Source organism: Pygocentrus nattereri, chromosome 3, assembly GCF_015220715.1.
Source record: "Pygocentrus nattereri isolate fPygNat1 chromosome 3, fPygNat1.pri, whole genome shotgun sequence".
NCBI lineage: Eukaryota > Metazoa > Chordata > Actinopteri > Characiformes > Serrasalmidae > Pygocentrus > Pygocentrus nattereri.
In genome coordinates, this window is record NC_051213.1 from 37,073,495 (window position 1) to 37,094,362 (window position 20,868).

Below are 20,868 nucleotides of genomic sequence, written 5' to 3' on the forward strand. Positions count from 1 at the left end.
TGGTTGGATGTTTTAATTAAAATAATAATGCAAATGAATGTGAACTCAACTGACTGGCAAGAGAAGAAGAAGAAAATCCCCTGGCCTGTCTGTAACAAGTACTCGGTTTAAATCAGAGGTGCCCAATTCTGGCCCTGGAGATCTACCACCCTGCAGAGTTTAGCTCCAGCCCTAATTTAACACATCTGATCCAGGTAATGAAGACCTTCAGGAACATCTGAATGATACAGTCAGGTGTTTTGCACTTGAACCCTGAAGGAGCAGGACTGGGTACTCCTGGTCTAAAAGAAAATGTAAGAAGTAAAATATGTTTATTATGTTTAACATACATTAACATGAACTCTTCGCAGCGTTGGATATTTTATATCTACCATTATTCTGGGGAAGATGAAAGGATTTGTCTCTACCAATACGTCAAGCACTTAATCTGTATGTACAGCATCTCTTTCTCTGAATGAACAGAGGAACCAAACATAAACACATGTCATCCAGCAAAGGCACCAACATTAAAAGGAACCCAATCAGACCAGGACCAGAGCTTCGCTATGTATTTTAATTAATTATTATTAAGTGACCCTTATTAGTCCCACAACGGGGAAATTCCACCTCCGCATTTAACCCATCTGTGAAGTGAAACACCACATACACTCTAGTGAGCACACACACACACTCTAGTGAGCACACTTGCCCGGAGCGGGGGGCAGCCCAATCCGCAGAAACCAGGGAGCAGTTGGAGGTTAGGTGTCTTGCTCAAGGACACCTCAGTCATGTGCTGTCAGCTCTGGGGATCAAACTGGTGACCTTCCGGTCACGAGGCTGGTTCCCTAACCTCCAGCCAACGACTGCCCCATTTTCCATTTTAGAGAAAAAAAATTAATCATCACATAGAACTATTAAAAAAAAAAAAAAAAAGATTTAAATGTAAGACTAAAGCAGGTACTTCAGTTATGCAGACCTTAGAGGGGAATTCCACAGATTTTTCTAAATTTTGACATAAATCAGTGCATTTATGGTGCACTGCAGAGAAACTTGTGGTTTGAGACCACTGTTCAACCCTAGTCCTGCAGAGGCCTAGTTCCAACCACAATCTGCCACACCTGCAATCGGCTAGATCATGTGCATCAGTTAAGTAAGGGTGGGGCAGTTTATTGTATACAGAGCAGGAACTAAACTCTACAGTACAGCAACTCTCCAGGACCAGGTTTGAAGCTTTAAACTCCTCTGACGTCTGGTTCCCATCACCACAGCTGTGAATAATTCTAACTCGGCAAGTTATTTCTAGAACGGAGTATTTCACACCAAACCACTCTAAATACCTGTGTTTACACCTTACACTTAATTATTCAGAAATACTGAAAGGTCAGTTGAGTTCCCCTTTAAGTAAAGTACCGTATCAGCACTTACCTTATATACAGGTCGGCGGGCGGCTAAATCTCTTCTTGGTCAGCATTTAAAGGGAACACTTGTGTCTGAAGTGTCCGCAGTCCACGCAGTTTGCTGTTGAGAGGACAAATCGCTGAACTCAGCGCGTTAAACAGTAACGTAAGAAAAGCTGAGCAGTGAAAACACAGCTGACTCGGAGACCCTGCACTCTCACTCCCTCTCACTCCCTCTCTCCTTCTCTCTGCTCTCTGAAGCGCGGTTGAGTTCAGCGGGAGCTGTGCCGGACTGTGGCCGCTCATTTGGTGTTGTTCATGTCTGTAACAGTAATATTAATAATGAGAGCGGTAATAATTTCTTATAACTAACAAAACAAACACGCCGAAAGGGGGAACCGGATGTTGAGCTCTCACTTCCGCCTTGCTAAGAGTCCGCATTTTTGAGCGTCAAGCAAAACACTGCTTCACAACGTAAAACACATCCATTAGTTGAACAGCTTATTCAGAATAATAATACTGAACGGTTGATAATCATTTTATTTCAGTAACTATAAGCCGGTTCAGGTATGTAGGACCGACTAAAAGTCAACTCTGGTTAACGTGAATGTCCGTTACCGTTTTTTGCTCGACTGTTTGTGCTGCAGTTTGCGACGTTAAACGATGGACTAAGTAGGTTCGCTCTTTTTCATCATAATTAGGTCTTTGGAGATGCAGCTTCTATATTTTTACTTTCAGCCAGTTTTCACAGTCCCTTTCGGGATTATACTGAACTAATCACCTGGAGACGACCTGATAGCCTTCAAAACAGAGCAGAGCTGCGCGGCTCGTCACGAGTTCTGCGGAAAGTATTGCTTATATCCTAAGGCTGCTAAGTTAGCCCCAGGTTAGTCTGTCGAAATGAACTGAGGCATTTTTATCGCTGCCAGTGCACACGTACGCTTATATTTGTCTTATAAAAGTGAAGCAGGGCAGGATGTAGTTTCATTCCGGTTTTTGACTCACCCTCGCCTGCTCAGTTTGACTAGTGGGAAGTGAAGTACGTGAGAGTCAGTAAGTCATCAAGTTACCACCTCTGTAGACTTAAGCGGCCACGCAGACTAGACAGCTTTTCGAGCTGATGCAGTTTACAAAACATGGGCAAAGCTGTTAAAATATATGCAGTTGCAATATTTAATGTTTAAAGACAGAAAAAAGTCAATCAGCCGACATACCACTGCTGGCTAGCTAACAACTTCATTTCAGTTAGATAAACTGTGCCTGCTGCTCACTGAGAGTGATCTCCTGTTGAAGAGTCCGCACCCCGATACGCCCTTTCCCCTGTCCTACAAGGGGCCACTCGTGACGTCAGCGATGCGCTCCTCTGAGATGCGAGGGGAAGTGGATGAAGGCATGAATAACAGGAGTGAAATGGGACTCACTCCTTTTTTGGATTCAAACAGCATTTATAACAAAGAGGTGGAGCAAGACCATCTGTGCATGTACTCAAATATCTCCCAGCCTATTTTTACTTTCTCTACACCCCGGCTTGTGATTATTCATCACTAGGAGCAGAGAACAACGTGTATACAGTAACAGTTCAGACACAAGTCCTGCAGCTACATTTGATACAGACTTGGCTAGGCTTCAACAAAATAATGAGTGGGTAGAGGCAGTAACTAATCACTATTAAGCTTATGCTGTGATGGATTTGTCATTTTCTGTGTATTTTCAGCCTTTACTACTCAAAGATTCAAGTTTGTTGGGAAATATTATTTTCCCTTGGTCCCATTTTAGTCGTTCACATTTATGCCCTGATTGATGCTGGATGCACTAGATGTTTCACTGCTGTTCTGTGCGGAGTTTCTGGACTTGATGCATTTGTGCTATATACTTTACTTCCGCCTGAGTCACTGTTATTCTGAAGTAACAAGACGCCTTTTACTTGAGCATGGTGTTATTCTACTCTGTTTAAGTAAAACCCACTATTCACCACTGAAGTCTCCTTACAGTTACCCACATTCATACTTTCACTCATATTTTCTTTCTCTCTGTGTCCATCTGTCTGTCAGCATGTCTGGGGCTGAATGTCTGTACAGCTGTGAAGACCCAGCTGTGTGGAGAGGGATTTATGGGAAATACTGGGCTGTGGTGGAAGCGAAGTCTGCTGGGAAAGGGAAGACTTCAGGGAAACTGTTGGCACTAGAGAAATGGTATAACAGACAGCTGCATCGACCACATGTACAGTCTCTCAGACTCTACTCAGCAACAGTGTGCTTAGTACAGTCAGTTGTAATGCCCAAATGGCCACTGAACTCAGAGTAGACAAGGCACAGCACATCTAACAAAAACCTATTTGACTGCCCAGGTATCAAGAAGAGCTGCCAGTGGTCATTTCCGCTCGGACAGAGCCCTCTCTAACATGCACAGAACTGGTCAAACTCATGGAGTGGAAACTGACTGTGAGTATGTTTATAGACTTAGACACACATGGCTGGATATCAAAGTTCAGTATTTTTATGGTACTCACTGAATTACTTCAACTACTGATGAGTACCAAAAAACTCCATGTCCATGTCCCTAAGTAAGATATCTTATCATCTGTCGGCCAATAAGAATGCTCGTTCCAGAATCTAGATTGGCTCTCTAAATTACATCAACATGCTTGCTTTTCATATCCCCACTTATACCCACTTCCAGCAACTTGAACCCATTTCTGGTTTAAGTCACACACACTTTTGTTTTGTAAGCAGAACAAAGCACTGCAATAATTATAAATGATTGAAATATATTTGTGACATCTAATATTTCTTATTTTGAAGTTGTTATAAGAAATAGTTTGTCTAACTTATTTCCAGATATTCTTTTACTTTTTTTATTTTATCTAGTGAAAACGCTGTATTCTATTAATTAATTAAGAAATATCGCAGGTAATTCATCTACTAATAAAATAAGAAAAATGACAAAGTAAAGAATGTCTAGAAATGAGTTCATTGGTCTTATAATATTGTTACAGGAATCTCAAAATGAGAAAGATGAGATATTTTTTAGATGATTTAACTTGGCAAGATATAGCGGTATGCAGTGAAATATCACAAAGATTTGTTCAGGAACTGGTTTTGAAGTCAAGGTATTGGTTTTGGTATCTTAAGTCCCAGATAACACACACACACAATGAAGATCCTGTACACTCTGATGCTGTAACTCCAAAGTGATTGTGTCACGATGGTGTTGGAAGTGCCTCTGATATGGAATGATCTTGAAGTGACTTGTGATTGAATCCACCACCCAGAGGGGGAAGTTTCGGCCCCGACTGCAGCAGCTGGTTGGCTCTAACACTGAGGAGGCGGTGCTTAGTTGCACCAAGAAGGCTTTCAGTCTCCTTCCCAATGTCCAGTCAGCAATCGCAGAATTAAGCACACTCAAAGGACTCGGACCTGCTACAGCATCAGGTACCTTTAAATGCACTTGTGCACTTTTAAAGCAATAGTTAAATGCAGAATTCAAATGTTCACAATTTTCCGTTTATGCCAAAAGTAGTTGAGAGAGAGAAATGAAGTTTGCTTCCTTAGTTTTGCACCAGATCTACAAAGCTAATATTGCTAACAGTGTCTAATGGACACTTACACCTCACCGGTCACTGCTATGCAATCTATATGCCTACAACTGCTTAAAACTACATACAATTGTTAAGTAATCTCAAAGAGACTTGCTTATGTGGTTTCTGACACTGGTTTTGTACATCATACAATGTTAACTCCCACTTCTCCAGCCGTATTAGCAGCAGGAGCCCCTGGTGAAGCTGCCTTCATGGCTGATGAGGCAGTGGAAAGCATCGCTGATCTGAGACCAGTTCAGTACACAGCAAAGCACTACTCCCTCTTCTTACAGAAAATACTGCATAGAACAGATCAGCTCAACGAAGGTAACCATCTACCCTATATCAGTTCACCATTTCAGACATCGCTTAGGTGCAAATTAGACCCACTCCTTGTGTGCAAGTTATAATAACCTTAAGGTTAAATTTAGGGTTTAGTGGTTTAGTGTTGTTGGAAAACAGCGTTTTTAAAGTACGTTTTTCTTATGCTTTTGCCACTGTATCCACCACAGAATGGGCTTTGTAGCACCAGCTCTTGGGCAAAAAAGGCGGAGTTCAAGCTGCACTAATGCGGCCCTGCCAAGATAAGTGTCCAAGCCCTGATAGTTGGTAAACTGAAGATATGTCCCAAGGGTAGAAAAAAAACAAAGGCGATAAATTAGCAAGCTTGCTTTCTCATTTGATGAATGCCAGGTGGCAAATCAGATCAAATATGACTTCAGAGTTTAAGGGGAATTCCTCTGATTTTTCAATGTTTTTGCACAAATAAAATTCAAAAGGTAATTCAAAGTGGTTTGATATGAAATTGTGCATTGTAGAGACAATTAACAACTAGGATTTCTTTACAATATGTTAACTATTCAAAATGACTAGTGAACCTACACATCTTCTTAATTTTTCTGTGTACCTTTTTTTGGGGGGTTGGGGGGGGGGGGGGGTGTATTTTCCTTTACCACACCGTGAATGGATTTAAAACAAATCTCAAAACTACTGTAAAACATTGAGTGCATTTTCATGCACATCAGTAATACAACCATTTTTGGATTTTGGCAGTTATGTTTATTTAAGTAGTTATGTAAACAGCATCCTGTAATTTCTTAGGCTGGATTAAGAGATCTGAATTAAACTCAATTACTGAGCTAATTCAATGCATGTACACCCTGACTCTGATTTCTTTATTTTTCTGTCTGTGCATGCACAAAAACAGAGCGATGTCCAGGAAACAGTGTTTAACACAGCTAAAAAACACTTTTGGACCGACGCTGAAACCAAATACATATTTGATGAAAAGAAAAATTAAAATATTCATTATATTCTAGTTCATGTATATTCATATTTTCTGGTAAAGTGACAATGTAAAAAAAACCTGGTTTTCTACAGTTATCACATTATTAAGTGCATGTAAACATCTGACATATAACAGCAGATTTATAATGATTCCATGTAATAACTTTGTGATGTAGTTTTTAAGAAGTTTAGTCTCTTCAGATGTCTGGTTCCTGTCACCATCACTGTAAACAATTTTGTTCACCCTGAAACAAATCGCTTACATCTTAACCATTAAATTATTAAGACATTTTTAATACTCTGTGGAGTTTCCTAGTAATTATTACTCAGAGTGTTGATTTTCTGGTAGTTGACTGCATAAACTTGTTACCTATTTCTGTTATTTACTGGCTTCTCTTTCAGTGGACAGTGAACAGGACTGGACACCTCATAAGGTGGAGTTGTGCTTATGGGCATGGGCTGTGGCCAGTCAGATTCAGCCCTTGCTGCTGGAGAAGTTTTCTCTGAATGATGCCGCACATGAGACCAAAGAAAAGCCAGGGAAGAGAAAGGAAACCAATGAGCAGTCATCTAAAAGACAGAAGACACACTAGTCCAAGAAGATCTGACTTTACCTGTGTTTTGATGTTGGACTCTTTGTGAAAGTTTCTCAGTTAACATCAACCAAAGGGTTCATGGGTTTCTGTTTGTTTTGTATGCCTAGCAAGTTTTACTATGTAAAATAAAGCCCCCGTTTTTGCAGGACAGACATGTTTATTTCTCAGTTTGAGAACTTAAGTGCATCTTAAGGACACACTGAAACGACTTATTCTGCACCATGAACAGATGCCCACTGTCCATGAGAGAGTGGGCAGCACCTACTGTCTGATTTATACCCAAGTGAAAACAGAGTTCTTTGCAGACGACAAGTTAGCACAGGAACAGATTTGTATGTTCATGCTTTCGTGTTAAAAGTTTTCAAGCTATTTTCTTGTTCAAGAGTTGAAAAAGTTAAATAAAGGAAGAAAGTTTTTACAGAACCCAGAAGTGTGAAATGTTACTCTGTTCCTGCAAAACTTAAGTGAAGTATGCAGTGTTTGTGTATGTGTGATTTTTACCATAAGTTTTTTGGCCAACAGAAATGAGCTGAGCATAAAGGACTGTTCACAGCTTGGTTTATTCCTTACAGCTGGGAAATGAAAGCAGATACAATGAAAAACGGTACAAAAAAAAAAATGAACAATAGAAAATGCCTCAGCTTTGGACATTTAAAAAGTACATCATGAAATTGTTAATGAAGAATTCGATATAAACTACTGATATTTACATATCTTCTTTTTTTCTTCTGAAGCAGAGAAAAATAATAACCTAGCGATACATTTTTTTGTTCCAAAGCTCTAGGTTGTAAACAGCATTTTGTTGTTTTTTTTTTCTTTACCAAAACGAGTCATCAAGCCCCGTTTTTTGGCACCATTTCAAAGTCTTTAAGTGGACTACAAACTTGTGAGGACTATGATTATGGTCGCAGAACATAGATGACCCCAGCGGAGCACAGTGATGACCTCGTAGCAACATGCGTGTCGGAACTGACGACTGCAGCACTGCTGGAGTTGGATTCCGCTGTGAGGCGGGAGGTCCAGTCACAGCTGAGGAGGACGGGCAGTTATTGGCCGTGACTTAATTCTACTGAGCGCAGGTCCAGATAAAATAATGTTGTTCCAGATAAAATGAAATCAAGGCCCAACTATTCAGTCTCAGGAGTAGAAGGTGATTATAGACACATTCTACTGCTGCAGGAGACTAATGCTACTTCCATGAGCCACACACACATTCATTCAGTCATTCATTCACAACTGCTATTTGTGCACGCACACACATACACCACTCCTTAAGGCATAATTTGGCAAAAATCAGTGGCACTTAATGTTTACCTAAATCAGGGCCATTTCCTGCTATAAGCGATATAAGCACTTGCTTATGGTCCCCAAGCCAACAGGAGGCCCTGAATACATTTAAAAACTGATTCAATATTATGTGTGAATTATATATATATATATATATATATATATATATATATTATATATATTTATATATATATATATATATATATATATATATATATATATATATATATATACACACACATATATATATATATATATATATATATTAAGAGAATAAATATATTGGGATGGTTGGGATGATGTTACTTACGGCCAACATATCAGAATCAGCCCTGCCTCTGGTCTCATGGGACCAACTTGGGCTAACTTCTTGTGTCGGATTGCAGCAAACAAGGGTGCAACCCTCTAAAATCTAACCCCAAATTCCATGGTCCCTTCATGACACATTGCGCTTGTTTAGAAATGTGACACTTGTTCTGTAAGTCTACCTTCCCACACATATTTAACCCACAATTTCTCATGGCTGTCCCCAGACGTTCTTGTTATGAGGTCGTGTTTGGCCAAATGTACCTGATCAGCCAAGATTTGCTCTCCATTTTTTTGTCTAAAGTTTTGCCCTGAGCCTATAAGACTAACATAGCCAATTAGCATTGTGCAAACACAGCAAGGGTAAATCATCACTCTCAAGTCACACCACGTCAAGCTGTTAAAAGTCCCAGGCAACACAGTGTAAAATATATTTAAAAAAGGAAAACATCCATCCATCCATCCATTTTCAAAGCCACTTCTCCGTCAGGGTCACGGGGAAAATGAAAACAATAACATATAAATATTATAAAAAACTTAAAAAGGCTTAAAAACACTGACCAGCCCTAGCTGATAACTTTATGGGCGTGGCTAAGGAGGAGTTTGATGGACAGCTCTCTGTCCAAAACTCCTAGCCTACTCTGCCACTCATACAGAACTAAAATCATCCAGCTTTTGTGATGGACAGATGGATAAACTAACGGACGGATGAAGCAATGACTGAAGAAACGGTCAAACGAACAATGTTGATGCACGGATGAACGAATGAAAGGGCGACAGGCAACTACAGGCAGCTACAGACAGGTCCTTCAGCTTGCTAGCTTTAGGTTATACATGGTTAGCTTTAACTTGCTAAATTTCTCTGAATGTTTTGTGTGGGCGGGGCAAGAAACATCAATCTTGTGATTGGTCAGGGGAATTCTTATGGACGTGTTAGCCAAGATTAGGACTGCCCAGTTTACATCGAGAGGAGAGAAATATGGGGAAATATATCGACATTTACTGGTCAACAGACCATTGTTCCAAGGGTATACTTAGTAGCTACATGTTTACTGTTTGCCTGCAAGAACAAGATTAACCTAGATTTAGGTTCCTTTAATAAATCTCACATAGACTCACGTATGTGGTCGGTGACGCTCTATGAATCTATGTATAGGTATAATATGCTTGTTAGCCACATTAGCCTTGCAGCTCCAGGACAAAACTAAAGAAGCAAACTTCAGACACCAAACATGTCTTGGCTGACTGATAATTTGGGTAAAGGAAAAATATGTACCTTTTGATTTTTCGCCAAACTACTCCTTTAAAACTTCTCAAAACTGGTCTTCGGGGACCCCAGACCTTCCACATTTTTGCTTAATCCCAACTGGCAATATACAAGAACTGAGCAACAATGTGGGCTGTCTGGGGGGTCCTTAGGACCAGTGTGAGAATCACTGCTTTAAGAAACAGTCACATACACATTACACATTCACACACTGAATGTAACAGTCTAACAAGCTACACTAGTTTCTCTTATGTATGATTAAAGCATGTTTAGAAATCGTTTCCTTTTCACCTCCCATCTCTCCTCAATTTCAGATGCCCTTATCTGTGCATTCTTCTACATATTTAAGTTTTATCTGCTTTCTTCCTCTTTGATGCTTTTTTCCTCTAGCTGTCCTCTGAGAGCCCACAAAGACACACACATAATCCAATACAATGCATTTGAGCAAATCACGCGAGCATCCAGAAACCTTAAAATCATTCAGTTTCTCTAATCCAGCGATCAACTGCAACGAACACTGAGCAAATCCAACATGATTCAACATACATGTGATATAAACCTGTAGAAATGGCCTTTTTCATGATCATTTCTGATTCCAGTTTTTATGAACAAGAAAGTACAAACTACACTAGCAATTTTTTTGCTGCCAGATTTTTTACTGTGTTTTTACAGGATATTTATTTATACTGTAACCCAAGCAGTTCAACTAGTCTAATTACACTGTTGAAAACCAGACTAGCAACTAAATGGCTTAATTTATACATTTTAGTTTGCTTAAAGTCAACCTGAAATTAAAATACCTTTTTGAATACCTTTTAAATTAATCTCCCAGGTCATTATAAGCATAGTTTATCATATATAATTTTATTCAGTAATCTTTGATCAAAGTGTAGTGACTATTCCTCACCTCTAAAGGCATTTTGATTGCCTCACCATTCACCAGAGGGTGGAGAAAATAATATTAGCTAACACTATAATCCACCCCCCAACGAGCACAAATTAGCTCAGAGACCCTCCCTAATACCATACTTCTCTCCAAAACACAGCACAGTACAAAAAGGAAATTTTTGATCAAGAGACTGAAATGAAACAAAAAAAACATTTGCTTTAACTATTCACGGCCAACTGTACACAAGTGCACTATGAGGACATTGCAAGTTTGTGCTTACTGAGGTACCTGTTTATCTTTCTGCACCTCTCCTTGTTCAGTGAATATAACTTATAATAGGAATCGTGCATTAAGTATGCACAGAATTTTTGGCCAACAAAAATTTCTGACCAAAAATGGCACTTTTAGTTTCCAGCCCAAAAAAATTGAAAATTTCAAGACTAAAAAACAGTAAATAAGAATTAATAAATAATTTGGTTATTAAAATGAGAAATAGTGATTAAAACAGTATTCAAACAGTCTGAGCAGCAGATCAACAGTGAAAATGCCAGAAATGTGGGACCATTTCACGATTTCAAGGTAGGACATTGGAAAAGCAATCTATAATTTCTATTCATGGTGAGTATCAAGAGGGGATAGAACATCCAAAAACTTCACCACTACAGGTTTGATTCTCAGTATCCTCCCTGATACACAGAATACAGTAAAACAAAGGTGCAAAAAGGAAAGTCCCTGCTAGCACGGCACCATCTATAAAAAGAGTTTTTGAAATGACAGACAAAATTGAAATGACAAATTTCAAAAATGAAATTACCTAAATGATAGAACCTAAAAAATAATGTAATTCATTGCTTTGGAGCAGCTGATTTGATCAACCATTCTCTGTTGTTGAGCACGTTGGATTTCATAGGAACTGTATCCTACATACTATAATAAGTACATTAGTTATTATTTAAACTGTTATTTGTGAACTTTGGTTATTGGTTTTCAGTTTCATTTTTCAATTATTTTGATCCTGAATTTCTGTTTTGGACAAGACTTTTTATGTATTCTGTATGTGTGTGAATAGGAGAGAGGGTTTAAGGCAGTTTCTTTCAATTGGAACATAGCTGGATGGATCAGATATGCACCAACGTTCATTGCAATTGATTCACCCATAGTAGAGAGTATGTGTGTTTTTGAGGCATTGATATTGTTTCAAAGTAAGTTTCGCATCATCATCACTCAGTTCAATGGGATCAGCTTCCAGAAGCCGCAAGCACAGAACAATGATCTGAATAAATATAAGTACAAATATAAATATATGGCACGAAAATTCACAACAATACACATATCAGTCGGAAACACCGTCGTGCTTTTCAGGAAAGATTCCAAGTTTCTAAGTCAGCCCAACCCCCCCCCCCTCCCCAAGTCCCTATTGACACAGTCTCATACAACACTCCTCCCACAGCAAAGCTTTAGGAACATAAATAAAAATAAAGATATTCAATATTAAATGTACAATTTGACATAGCAGCTTGACGAATGGTAACTTGGCACTGCAGAATTTTCAACCAACTTACTCTGATTGGCAGTGAGTCATGAGGACACTACCATCAGAAATCTTCACACAGGGGAGGTATTTTCACATATCTGGCAACCTTAGAGAGAAAATGCCCATTTTAGTGTCTTTTGAAGGTAGATCTTCTTTGAAAGAAATTGAAAACTGGAAACGTCAGTGCTGAAATTTCTCAACTCCGATGTCACCGTAAAATATCGGTTCCTTTGACCACTGTTTCCATTGGGCTGGGTGGGCAGTGGGAGATGGGTGTGTAAATCTCACACCTTAACAATGGTTACCATAGCAACTAGACAGCGGTAGCCAAGGCAACGGTCACCATGGCACAAGTGTGGTCCGGTTTCAGTGGCCTCTGTCCAAGCTAATGGCGCCGCATACTTGACCTTTTGACCCTTCCACACACGCAGTGAAAAGGGTCATGAAAGGACAAGATCCACCCTCTTAGCTGTAGTGGTGTTTAGAAGAGGGCTGGCAGACACGTTGGACTATGCTTTCATTCAGCTTTCCATAGTCACAGAACAGAGGAGGACCCAACAGAGATAATTATAATAATGCACCATTTGAAATCATTGTTTTTCTATTTTGGAAACATGAAATAGAAACTGTAAAATAATAGTAGAGAAAAACAAAGTGAATAGGACTCTATTAGAGACCTGGCAATAAAAGGAAAAAATAAAACTGTTCTGTACCGTATTGAGTTATATTGAACGTTCAGTCTTGTCTTCCACTTTAGGCTTAGATGTGGTCAGTCGAGAACGCATTAATAAAGTAAGATGTGTGAGTTAGTAATATCACCTCAGAATTTCTGAGAATTTCTGTATTTGCTGTCACTATATTCAACCTCCTCTGGTCCACTGGTCGAGTAGAGGAGAACTGGGCAGAGCTGTAACTAAAGGAGGGTGTGGCAGGCAAAATAATCTGGCCATCCACAGCCATAGGGAGAATGAAGCTGTGTATTCAGAGCTGAAGAGGGGCACTGGGGTTGGATGGGGGCGTGTCATCAGGGTGGTGGTGGGATCTGAACACCCAGCAGCTCATATGCAAAGATGTTCCAAAAGATGGCAAAGAGGAGGAAGGTGATGAAGGAAAAGACAAGGACCCACCAGGAGCACTGCTTGTGGAGGGATTCCTCATAGCTGCGCAGGATCAGCAGGCCCATGCTGATGCCCACCACTGCCCCTGATAGGTGGGCCATGAAGCTTGGCTGAGGTCCAGATGATGGCAGCGGGGGTGAGAACCGAAGCCACACTGCCCGGCCTACCTCTGAACTCACTACAGAGGAAAGAATGGGAGAGAGAAGAAGAGGTATTGTCCAGGATGAAAGATTATTACACAGAGAGATTTATGTAGTTTACAAACACTACTCAATAGAGACATTTTTAGACATATACTGTGAAATGTAACAGTGTAGCTTGATGTGGAACCTTTGATCCATGCTGACCAGGACTCTGAAAGTGCTCTTACCTTCTACACTACTACCTTGTACAACAGATGGGCTAAGGTACGAAATTGTACACCTACACACCAGAGGTATATAAACATATGTATATAAATAAACTTGCCTTGCCAATTAATCATGATATAGCATTGTTATTTTTTTAGATATGTGAAGCCCACTGCCAAAAATGTGTATCACTAAATAACTATAGCCCATCTGCTGATGCACAAATTACCAGCTATTTTCTACCTCTTTAATCAGGACCACTGTTGATCAGATATTATTTGGGTAGTGGATCACTGTCAACACAGCAGTGACTCTGACATGTTGTTAGCATGGTAGTGTGTGTGGCACAGCATTGTTGTGGGTGTTTTAACACACATCACTGTGAGAGCTCAGAATGGTCTACCACCCAAAAATATCTGCTTAAAGGTTTTAAGTCAACAGGGATATTTAATGACACAGAAACATAATTTCAATCTTCACTGATCCAGGCTTGACCACTGCTTCTACCTTGGGGTAAGAGAAACAGGGGAGTGGACCGTGCTGCAGCTCCCCTGGAGCAACTAGGGGGTAAAATGCCTCATCCACATAGTCTAACAGAGGAAGGGTGAGTATTTGTGGGCGACTTACTGTGGCTATAAATAGCTGTAGTTACACTCACTAAAAAATGACACAGTAAAAAAAAAAGCCCTTTGTGCACGAAAAATGACTGCGACTGATGGACCAGGCAAGAGTTATGCGATTCTGTAAGCAGAAGGCCTGATCATTACTGACTTCAGAATATGAGAAATAACTTAAAAATATACTCCAAATTGTACTTGCTTTCTACAGCTCTCCTGTCAAGTCACTGCTCACACACAATATGAATGCAATGGCTCTAAATTAACAGAGACTCAGAACAAAAGCCATGCAATGGCCTATGAAATTAAAATGTATTATTATATGTTATTAATACATTCCAAAATATAAACACAAAGTAATGTGGGTGGCTACCGGACTGTGTAGCAATATTTATCATTTTTGTGTTGTTTATTTGCATCATATTCGGTGTGTAACAGCATTTAGTTTGCAATATTTGTAATTACAAAGTGTGCTACAATAAATCCTGACTGGCCACTTCATTAAAAACACCACAACAGTTTCACTGCAGGGCTGAGAACGATTAACCACCTAAATAATACCTGCTCTATGATGTAGCGGTTCTGACTACTGAATAACAGGGTAAAAGAGGGCTAATAAAGTATGCAGAGAAACGGATGAACTACCTTCTGTAGTTGTAGAACTACAAAGTGCACCTATGCAGTAACTGGAACTCATAAAATGGACAAAGATCGTAGAAACAAGGAGGTGGTTTTAGTGAAGCAGCTGGTCAGTGTACATACACTAAAATACTAGCAGAACATAAAACTGGCTGTGGCAGTTGTTGGACCCATAGGTACTGACAATGGCTGTGAGAGAGGGTGGTAGAACAATGACAGCCACCAGAGCCCATGTGTCAAACACAAGACCGCAAAAGTAATTTACCTTCCAATTACACTCACACACAATTCCACACCAGTCATATCACCAAACACACTAGCTACATTCCAACCTAATGTTAATTAATTATAAATTGAGCTCAAGTATTAATTAACTTAATGAATAAAGGATGGCAGGTGTTGCAACGGCGGGGAGCGAGGAGGCAGACGCATATGCGGATATAAGCGACTTTTATTAAGGGCAAACCCAGGGTCGTGGTCGATACAGTCCAGGGTCATAGAGCCAACGCGAACAGATCGGGGTGCAGACATGATAAACACAGAAACACAGAACAAACATCCAAACATGACCAAACAGTACAAAGACCAGCGAATACAAAGGGCGAACATGGGGCTTATAAAACACAGGGATAACGAGGGACAGGCGGAAGACAAGTGGCGACAATCAGGGGCAGAGTCACAAAACAAGGGGCTGGACTAGGAAACCAAAACAAACACATGGACTAGACCAAAACAAAACACAAACACATGGACAGGACCAGGAAGGGCCAATCGTGACAGGTGAACATTTAAATTTTGAATATTTCAAGTAAGGTCCACTACTAGTGCTTATACTTTAATGCTCAAGTTTTTGCAGATTTTAAAATGACCTATAAACAGTGGCCAGCTGGGGTTATAGCACAACATTAATTAAAAATTAAATAAAAACATGTTTTCTCTAGCCCATGGATTTGTTGAGATTCTTTAATATGACCCCTTTAGTGATTGAGTCTGATGCCCCTGCACCAGAGGCATGAATGGAGCTCAAGAGTCCCAAATATTGCCTCCCAGGCCCCGCCTCCTGTTCCACTGTGTGGCCACTAGATTACGCCTCATGTTCGATCCTGGTGGCCAAGCTGGGGAGCGGCAGTAGTGACAGGGTCACTCGGCTCAAAAGTACCTTTAAAAATAGCTTAGAGGGAACACAGAGAGGGAGGAGATGGACAAGCAGCAGAAAAGACCGAGGAGCTGAAAAGCTTGGTTTTGAGAAAAGGACTGAAAAATCTAGCTTTGAAGCCACTGAAAAGTGACCAGCTTTGGTTTCATTGTTTGTATTTAGGGTGAAAATAAAGTTAAAATGGCTGCTGCAGATGTTTCTCCTGTCTCCAGCATCCTTCCTGAGCCTGGGCATTTCACCAAATATTTCAGAATGGAACAGAATGAGGACCTGAATCATGGTTTTGGTCTGTGAGTGCTCGAGTGCACATCTATATTACAGACTGTGGGTTTGACACTTACTGCAGACCAGTGCGAGGATCATCCGCAGCAGTTTGTACGGACACTTCATACCGGCCCAGTTCTGAAACACATATGAACACACACACACACACACACACACACACACACACACACACACACACACACACAAAGGTTAGAGAAGATGGTGCACGTGAGTGTGTGGGCCATTCATGATTAATGATGGAATAAAGCAAACATACTCACTGCATGTGGAGTAAAATACAAAGCCCCCCACTAAACTCACCACACACACACACGCGCACACACGCGCACACACTCATGTGCTGTATGGAGTGAAGTGGTCCACTCTACTGGGTCAAAACCGACCACATTTTTTGCATGGAAACCACAGTAACTACTGCATTTTTCATTTCTCTAAACACTGAGCACATGTTCACACACAAACACATTCTAGAGCTTTAAACGGGCCAGAAACTGTGTTCCGAGCCCAAATACATCCCAGGAATTTTCAGAAACACATCATCGTGTTTTTAGTCCTGGAAACTGAATTTGACAAAGTTCTATCTAGACCTGACTCTATCTGACTCAACCTGTTTTAGAGGTTAATAAATAAAATGAATATTCTGAGGGGCATCCAATAATTTGACAGGAGAAAAGTGGACTATGTATTCAATCTGACCTCACAAAGAGTTACTGTGTAAGACAATGGTCCAAAACACAAACGGAGGAGGCTGCAAAACACCAGCAGTGACCAGAGAGCGAGACTGACCCATAACTACAAGATGTATCTAGTTGCAGTCATTGATGTTAAAGGTAAAATGATTGGTTTGCAAACAACAAGGGTTATTAAAATGACTTTTTCACCCAAGAGTGACACAAGGAGTGTGTATACATGCACTCAATAATCTGATCATAATCAGATTTCTGCAGTTACCTGATTATTCAAATGTTCATGTAAACACCATGCTCCAATCTAAAAATCCAATGAAGAAATCTGATAAAGAGAGCTGGATTTTATCTCAGTAATCAGATTTCTGAGTGATGGTAGTGAAACACTTGGAGAGGTGCTGAAACCAAACATGAAATAAAGGCTTTAAATATTCATCATCTTCTAAATAATGTATGTTAGTATTTTCAGGTAAAGTGTGCGATGTTTTAAAAAAGCTGTGGCTTGAAGTTTGAGTGTCTTCTTCTGTGAGTTTATTGGCATGTTGCAAGGCAGAAATCCGATTACTGCCTGACTCATGCAGACCCAGAGTTTCCCCATTATCTGATTATGCAAGTGCATGTAAACATGTTGATCAGATTACTGACAAAATCTGATTTCCTGCAGATATCACATAATTAAGTGCATGTAAACACACTCACTGTTGGATTGTAAAAGGAACTGTGTGAAAGGAACTGTTTAATATCTGATTTAGTTCTGAGTTTTCTCAGTTTCAATTAAGAATGTCTGATACATTCAATATACGACATTCACTAACAAAAATGTGACTGATAAAAAGCAAGTGTGGAAATACTTTGTCATGGGATGTCTACATACCAGCAGAGCATGTGTGTGTGTGTGTGTGCGCGTGGTATTCCTTTGGTCTCCAGGGAAACAGGTTGAAAGAGAACAAAAATACATCCATTATGATTTCCCCTCTCACTTTCTCTCTTTCTCTCTCTCTCTCTCTCACTCTCTCGTTGTTCTTCATTCATTCAGAGACACATGAGCCATGGTGGTGGTTAGTGTTGGTTACCATGACAACATTGGCGAGATGCGCAGAGCAGAGGGCATAGACTCCTCCAGACCCACCAACCACCGGAGCTCGCATATCAGTAATAGAGACCGTCAGAGAACCTAGAGAAATACAGAATGAGAGAAGAACAAGAAACAGACAGAGTGACAGAATGAGAATGTTAGAGAGAGAATGAGAGATAGAGTAACAGAGAGAAAGAAAAACAGAATAAAAAAAGACAGAGAGAAGGTGTGAGAAAGAAAGAGACAGAAAGATATAAAAAGATAAAAACAGAGCGAAAGAGGCAGAGGGAGAGAATGGGAATGAGAATCAGAAAGCAAGAGAGCAAAACAGAGTGAGATTGTGTGTGTGTGTGTGTGTGTGTGTGTGTGTGTGTGTGGTCTGGGTTTTCACTTCATCCGTGTCTCTCTCTCACACACGCACACACAATTTTGGCAGCTCTTCTGGATGCCAGTAGCTGGAGAGGGCGTCCCTGTGGTTGACCAATTAGATGAACACAATAAAGCCAATTAATGGTTTCTATGGCAACAACGATCATGAACATTGTCACGTCAACAATAAGGGTTCAGCCCAGAGTGTTTACAGATCAAAACAACAGCTACAGGAAAAACAGCTTCATCAGTGCTTTGGACAAATAGAACCTCACTCAGAGACCACCTACTGCCCCCACTGCAGTGTACAACGATTACAGAAAACATTCTGAAATGCTCTGTTCACACACACATACACACACACACTCACACAAACACTTTCTGCAGTCTTAATCATCTGTGTGTTCAATATTTGCTCAGACACAAACACAGTAAACAACTTCAACTCTATTCAGCTCTGATAATTACAGTATTGACAGTGTGTGTGTGTGTGTGTGTGTGTGTGTGTGTGTGTGTGTGTGTGACAGTTTATCTATAACACCCACGTTGTGCTGCATACCCCTGTAGTGTATGCAGAGATCAGCACTCTTACTCTATTTTTTCATACTGCCAATCTCTCTCAAGCTTTCTCTCTTTTATTTCTCTCTCTATCTTCTTAACTCTCTCTGACTCTGTCTCCTTTCTTCTCTCTCTCTCTCTCTCTCTCTCTCATGGTCTGTCTTTCTCTCTTTATTTCTGTAACTTTTTGTTCTCATTCTTTATCTCTTTATCCCCTTATTTTGTTCGATCTCTCTTTCTTCATCTTTCCTTCTCTCCTTTGCTCTCCCCTCTATCCACTTCTTGTTCTTTCTTTTTCTTACTCTCTTGCTCCCTTTCTTTCTACCTCTGTCTCTGTGTCTCTCTCTCTCATACTCATCTCTCTACCACGCTCTCACCGTCTATCTCGATCTCTTATATCTCTCTCTCTGCCTCTAACTCCCTCTTGATCTCTCTCACCCACACTCCCTCTCTATCATTCTCTTTTTCACTCTCTCCCTCTCTGATACCTTTCTATGTCTGCCTATCAGTCCTTCCCTCATCAGAGTGTCAGCTGAGTTGAGAGTTTGGAGGACAGATAGAGGGTGTAAATATATGTATTGTAAATGTGTGTGTGTGTGTGTGTGTGTGTGTGTGTGAGCAGAATGAGATGACCTTGTCTGAGGTTTGATTATGGAAATCCACTGTTCTGCTCTCTGCTCACGACACACACACACACACACACAAACACACACACACACACAGCCCCCCTCTCCCCCTCACACTCAGCACACCAGCTCACAGGGGTCTTTACAAGGCTGCATGGGTGGGTAGGTGTGTGTACATGTGTGAGGGAACTGCAGAGATTATTGATTTCGGCCGATGGCCTGGTGATCTATGGGGCAGAAATATGATGAGATTTTACAGGTTAATTTAGTCAGAGCACATGTGCATGCACACACACACACACACACACACACACACACACACACACACACGCATCAGTGTTAATGTAAAGACGTAAACTATAAGGTGATGTTACCTCTAATGTACGCTAATGTAAAGATGTAAACTATAAGGTGATGTTACCTCTAATGTACACTAATGTAAAGACAAGACGTAAAGTATAAGGTGATGTTACCTCTAATGTACGCTAATGTAAAGATGTAAACTATAAGGTGATGTTACCTCTAATGTACGCTAATGTAAAGACGTAAACTATAAGGTGATGTTACCTCTAATGTACGCTAATGTAAAGACATAAACTATAAGGTGATGTTACCTCTAATGTACGCTAATGTAAAGACGTAAACTATAAGGTGATGTTACCTCTAATGTATGCTAATGTAAAGACGTAAACTATAAGGTGATGTTACCTCTAATGTACGCTAATGTAAAGACAAGACGTAAACTATAAGGTGATGTTACCTCTAATGTACGCTAATGTAAAGACAAGACGTAAACTATAAGGTGATGTTACCTCTAATGTACGCTAATGTAAAGACAAGACGTAAACTATAAGGTGATGTTACCTCTAATGTACGCTAATGTAAAGACGTAAACTATAAGGTGATGTTACCTCTAATGTACGCTAATGTAAAGACAAGACGTAAACTATAAGGTGATGTTACCTCTAATGTACACTAATGTAAAGACGTAAACTATAAGGTGATGTTACCTCTAATGTACACTAATGTAAAGACGTAAACTATAAGGTGATGTTACCTCTAATGTACGCTAATGTAAACTTTTGTGTGAAAAGAAAATCAAACGTGAAAATGAAACTAACTTTGCTGCTCATGTGACTTTGCTCTTTTCACATGTCAGACTGATAGTTAAAATATGTCATGTTAAGGTTAACAAGAGTTTGATTTATAGCCGGTCAAACTGTAGAATTTTATGGAGCAACGAATGAGAATAAAAAGTTTACTGTCTGCT

The 20,868-nt window shown here is 40.1% G+C and overlaps 2 protein-coding genes across 12 annotated transcripts in view; one reads left to right on the top strand and one right to left on the bottom strand.

The window, feature by feature from the left end:
* The first annotated feature begins 1,169 nt into the window (after positions 1-1,169).
* zgc:112496 (uncharacterized protein LOC541336 homolog) lies at positions 1,170-7,259 on the top strand. 11 transcript variants are annotated; one of them, XM_037536845.1, is made up of 7 exons: positions 1,819-1,943; positions 2,115-2,262; positions 3,428-3,568; positions 3,724-3,817; positions 4,648-4,807; positions 5,128-5,280; positions 6,643-7,259. In XM_037536845.1, the coding sequence occupies exons 3-7, from the start codon at positions 3,429-3,431 to the stop codon at positions 6,831-6,833; spliced, it is 738 nt and encodes a 245-aa protein (XP_037392742.1). In that variant the 5' UTR covers positions 1,819-1,943; positions 2,115-2,262; position 3,428; the 3' UTR covers positions 6,834-7,259. The 11 variants fall into 11 exon arrangements, with proteins under 11 accessions (XP_017556289.1, XP_037392742.1, XP_017556286.1 ...); XM_017700800.2 differs by lacking the exons at positions 1,819-1,943; positions 2,115-2,262 and adding an exon at positions 1,170-1,201; XM_017700797.2 differs by lacking the exon at positions 2,115-2,262 and having other exon boundaries at positions 1,853-1,943.
* A 1,115-nt stretch (positions 7,260-8,374) lies between these two features.
* The window catches only part of rhbdl1 (rhomboid, veinlet-like 1 (Drosophila)), a 49,586-nt gene continuing 37,092 nt past the window's right edge, over positions 8,375-20,868 (bottom strand). Inside the window, exons 6-8 of the mRNA XM_017700787.2 lie at positions 18,044-18,144; positions 16,341-16,401; positions 8,375-13,415 (exon numbers count right to left, since the gene is read on the bottom strand). Coding sequence (XP_017556276.1) covers positions 13,144-13,415; positions 16,341-16,401; positions 18,044-18,144 — 434 coding nt within the window. The 3' untranslated portion in view covers positions 8,375-13,143. The remainder of the gene's footprint in view (positions 13,416-16,340; positions 16,402-18,043; positions 18,145-20,868) is intronic.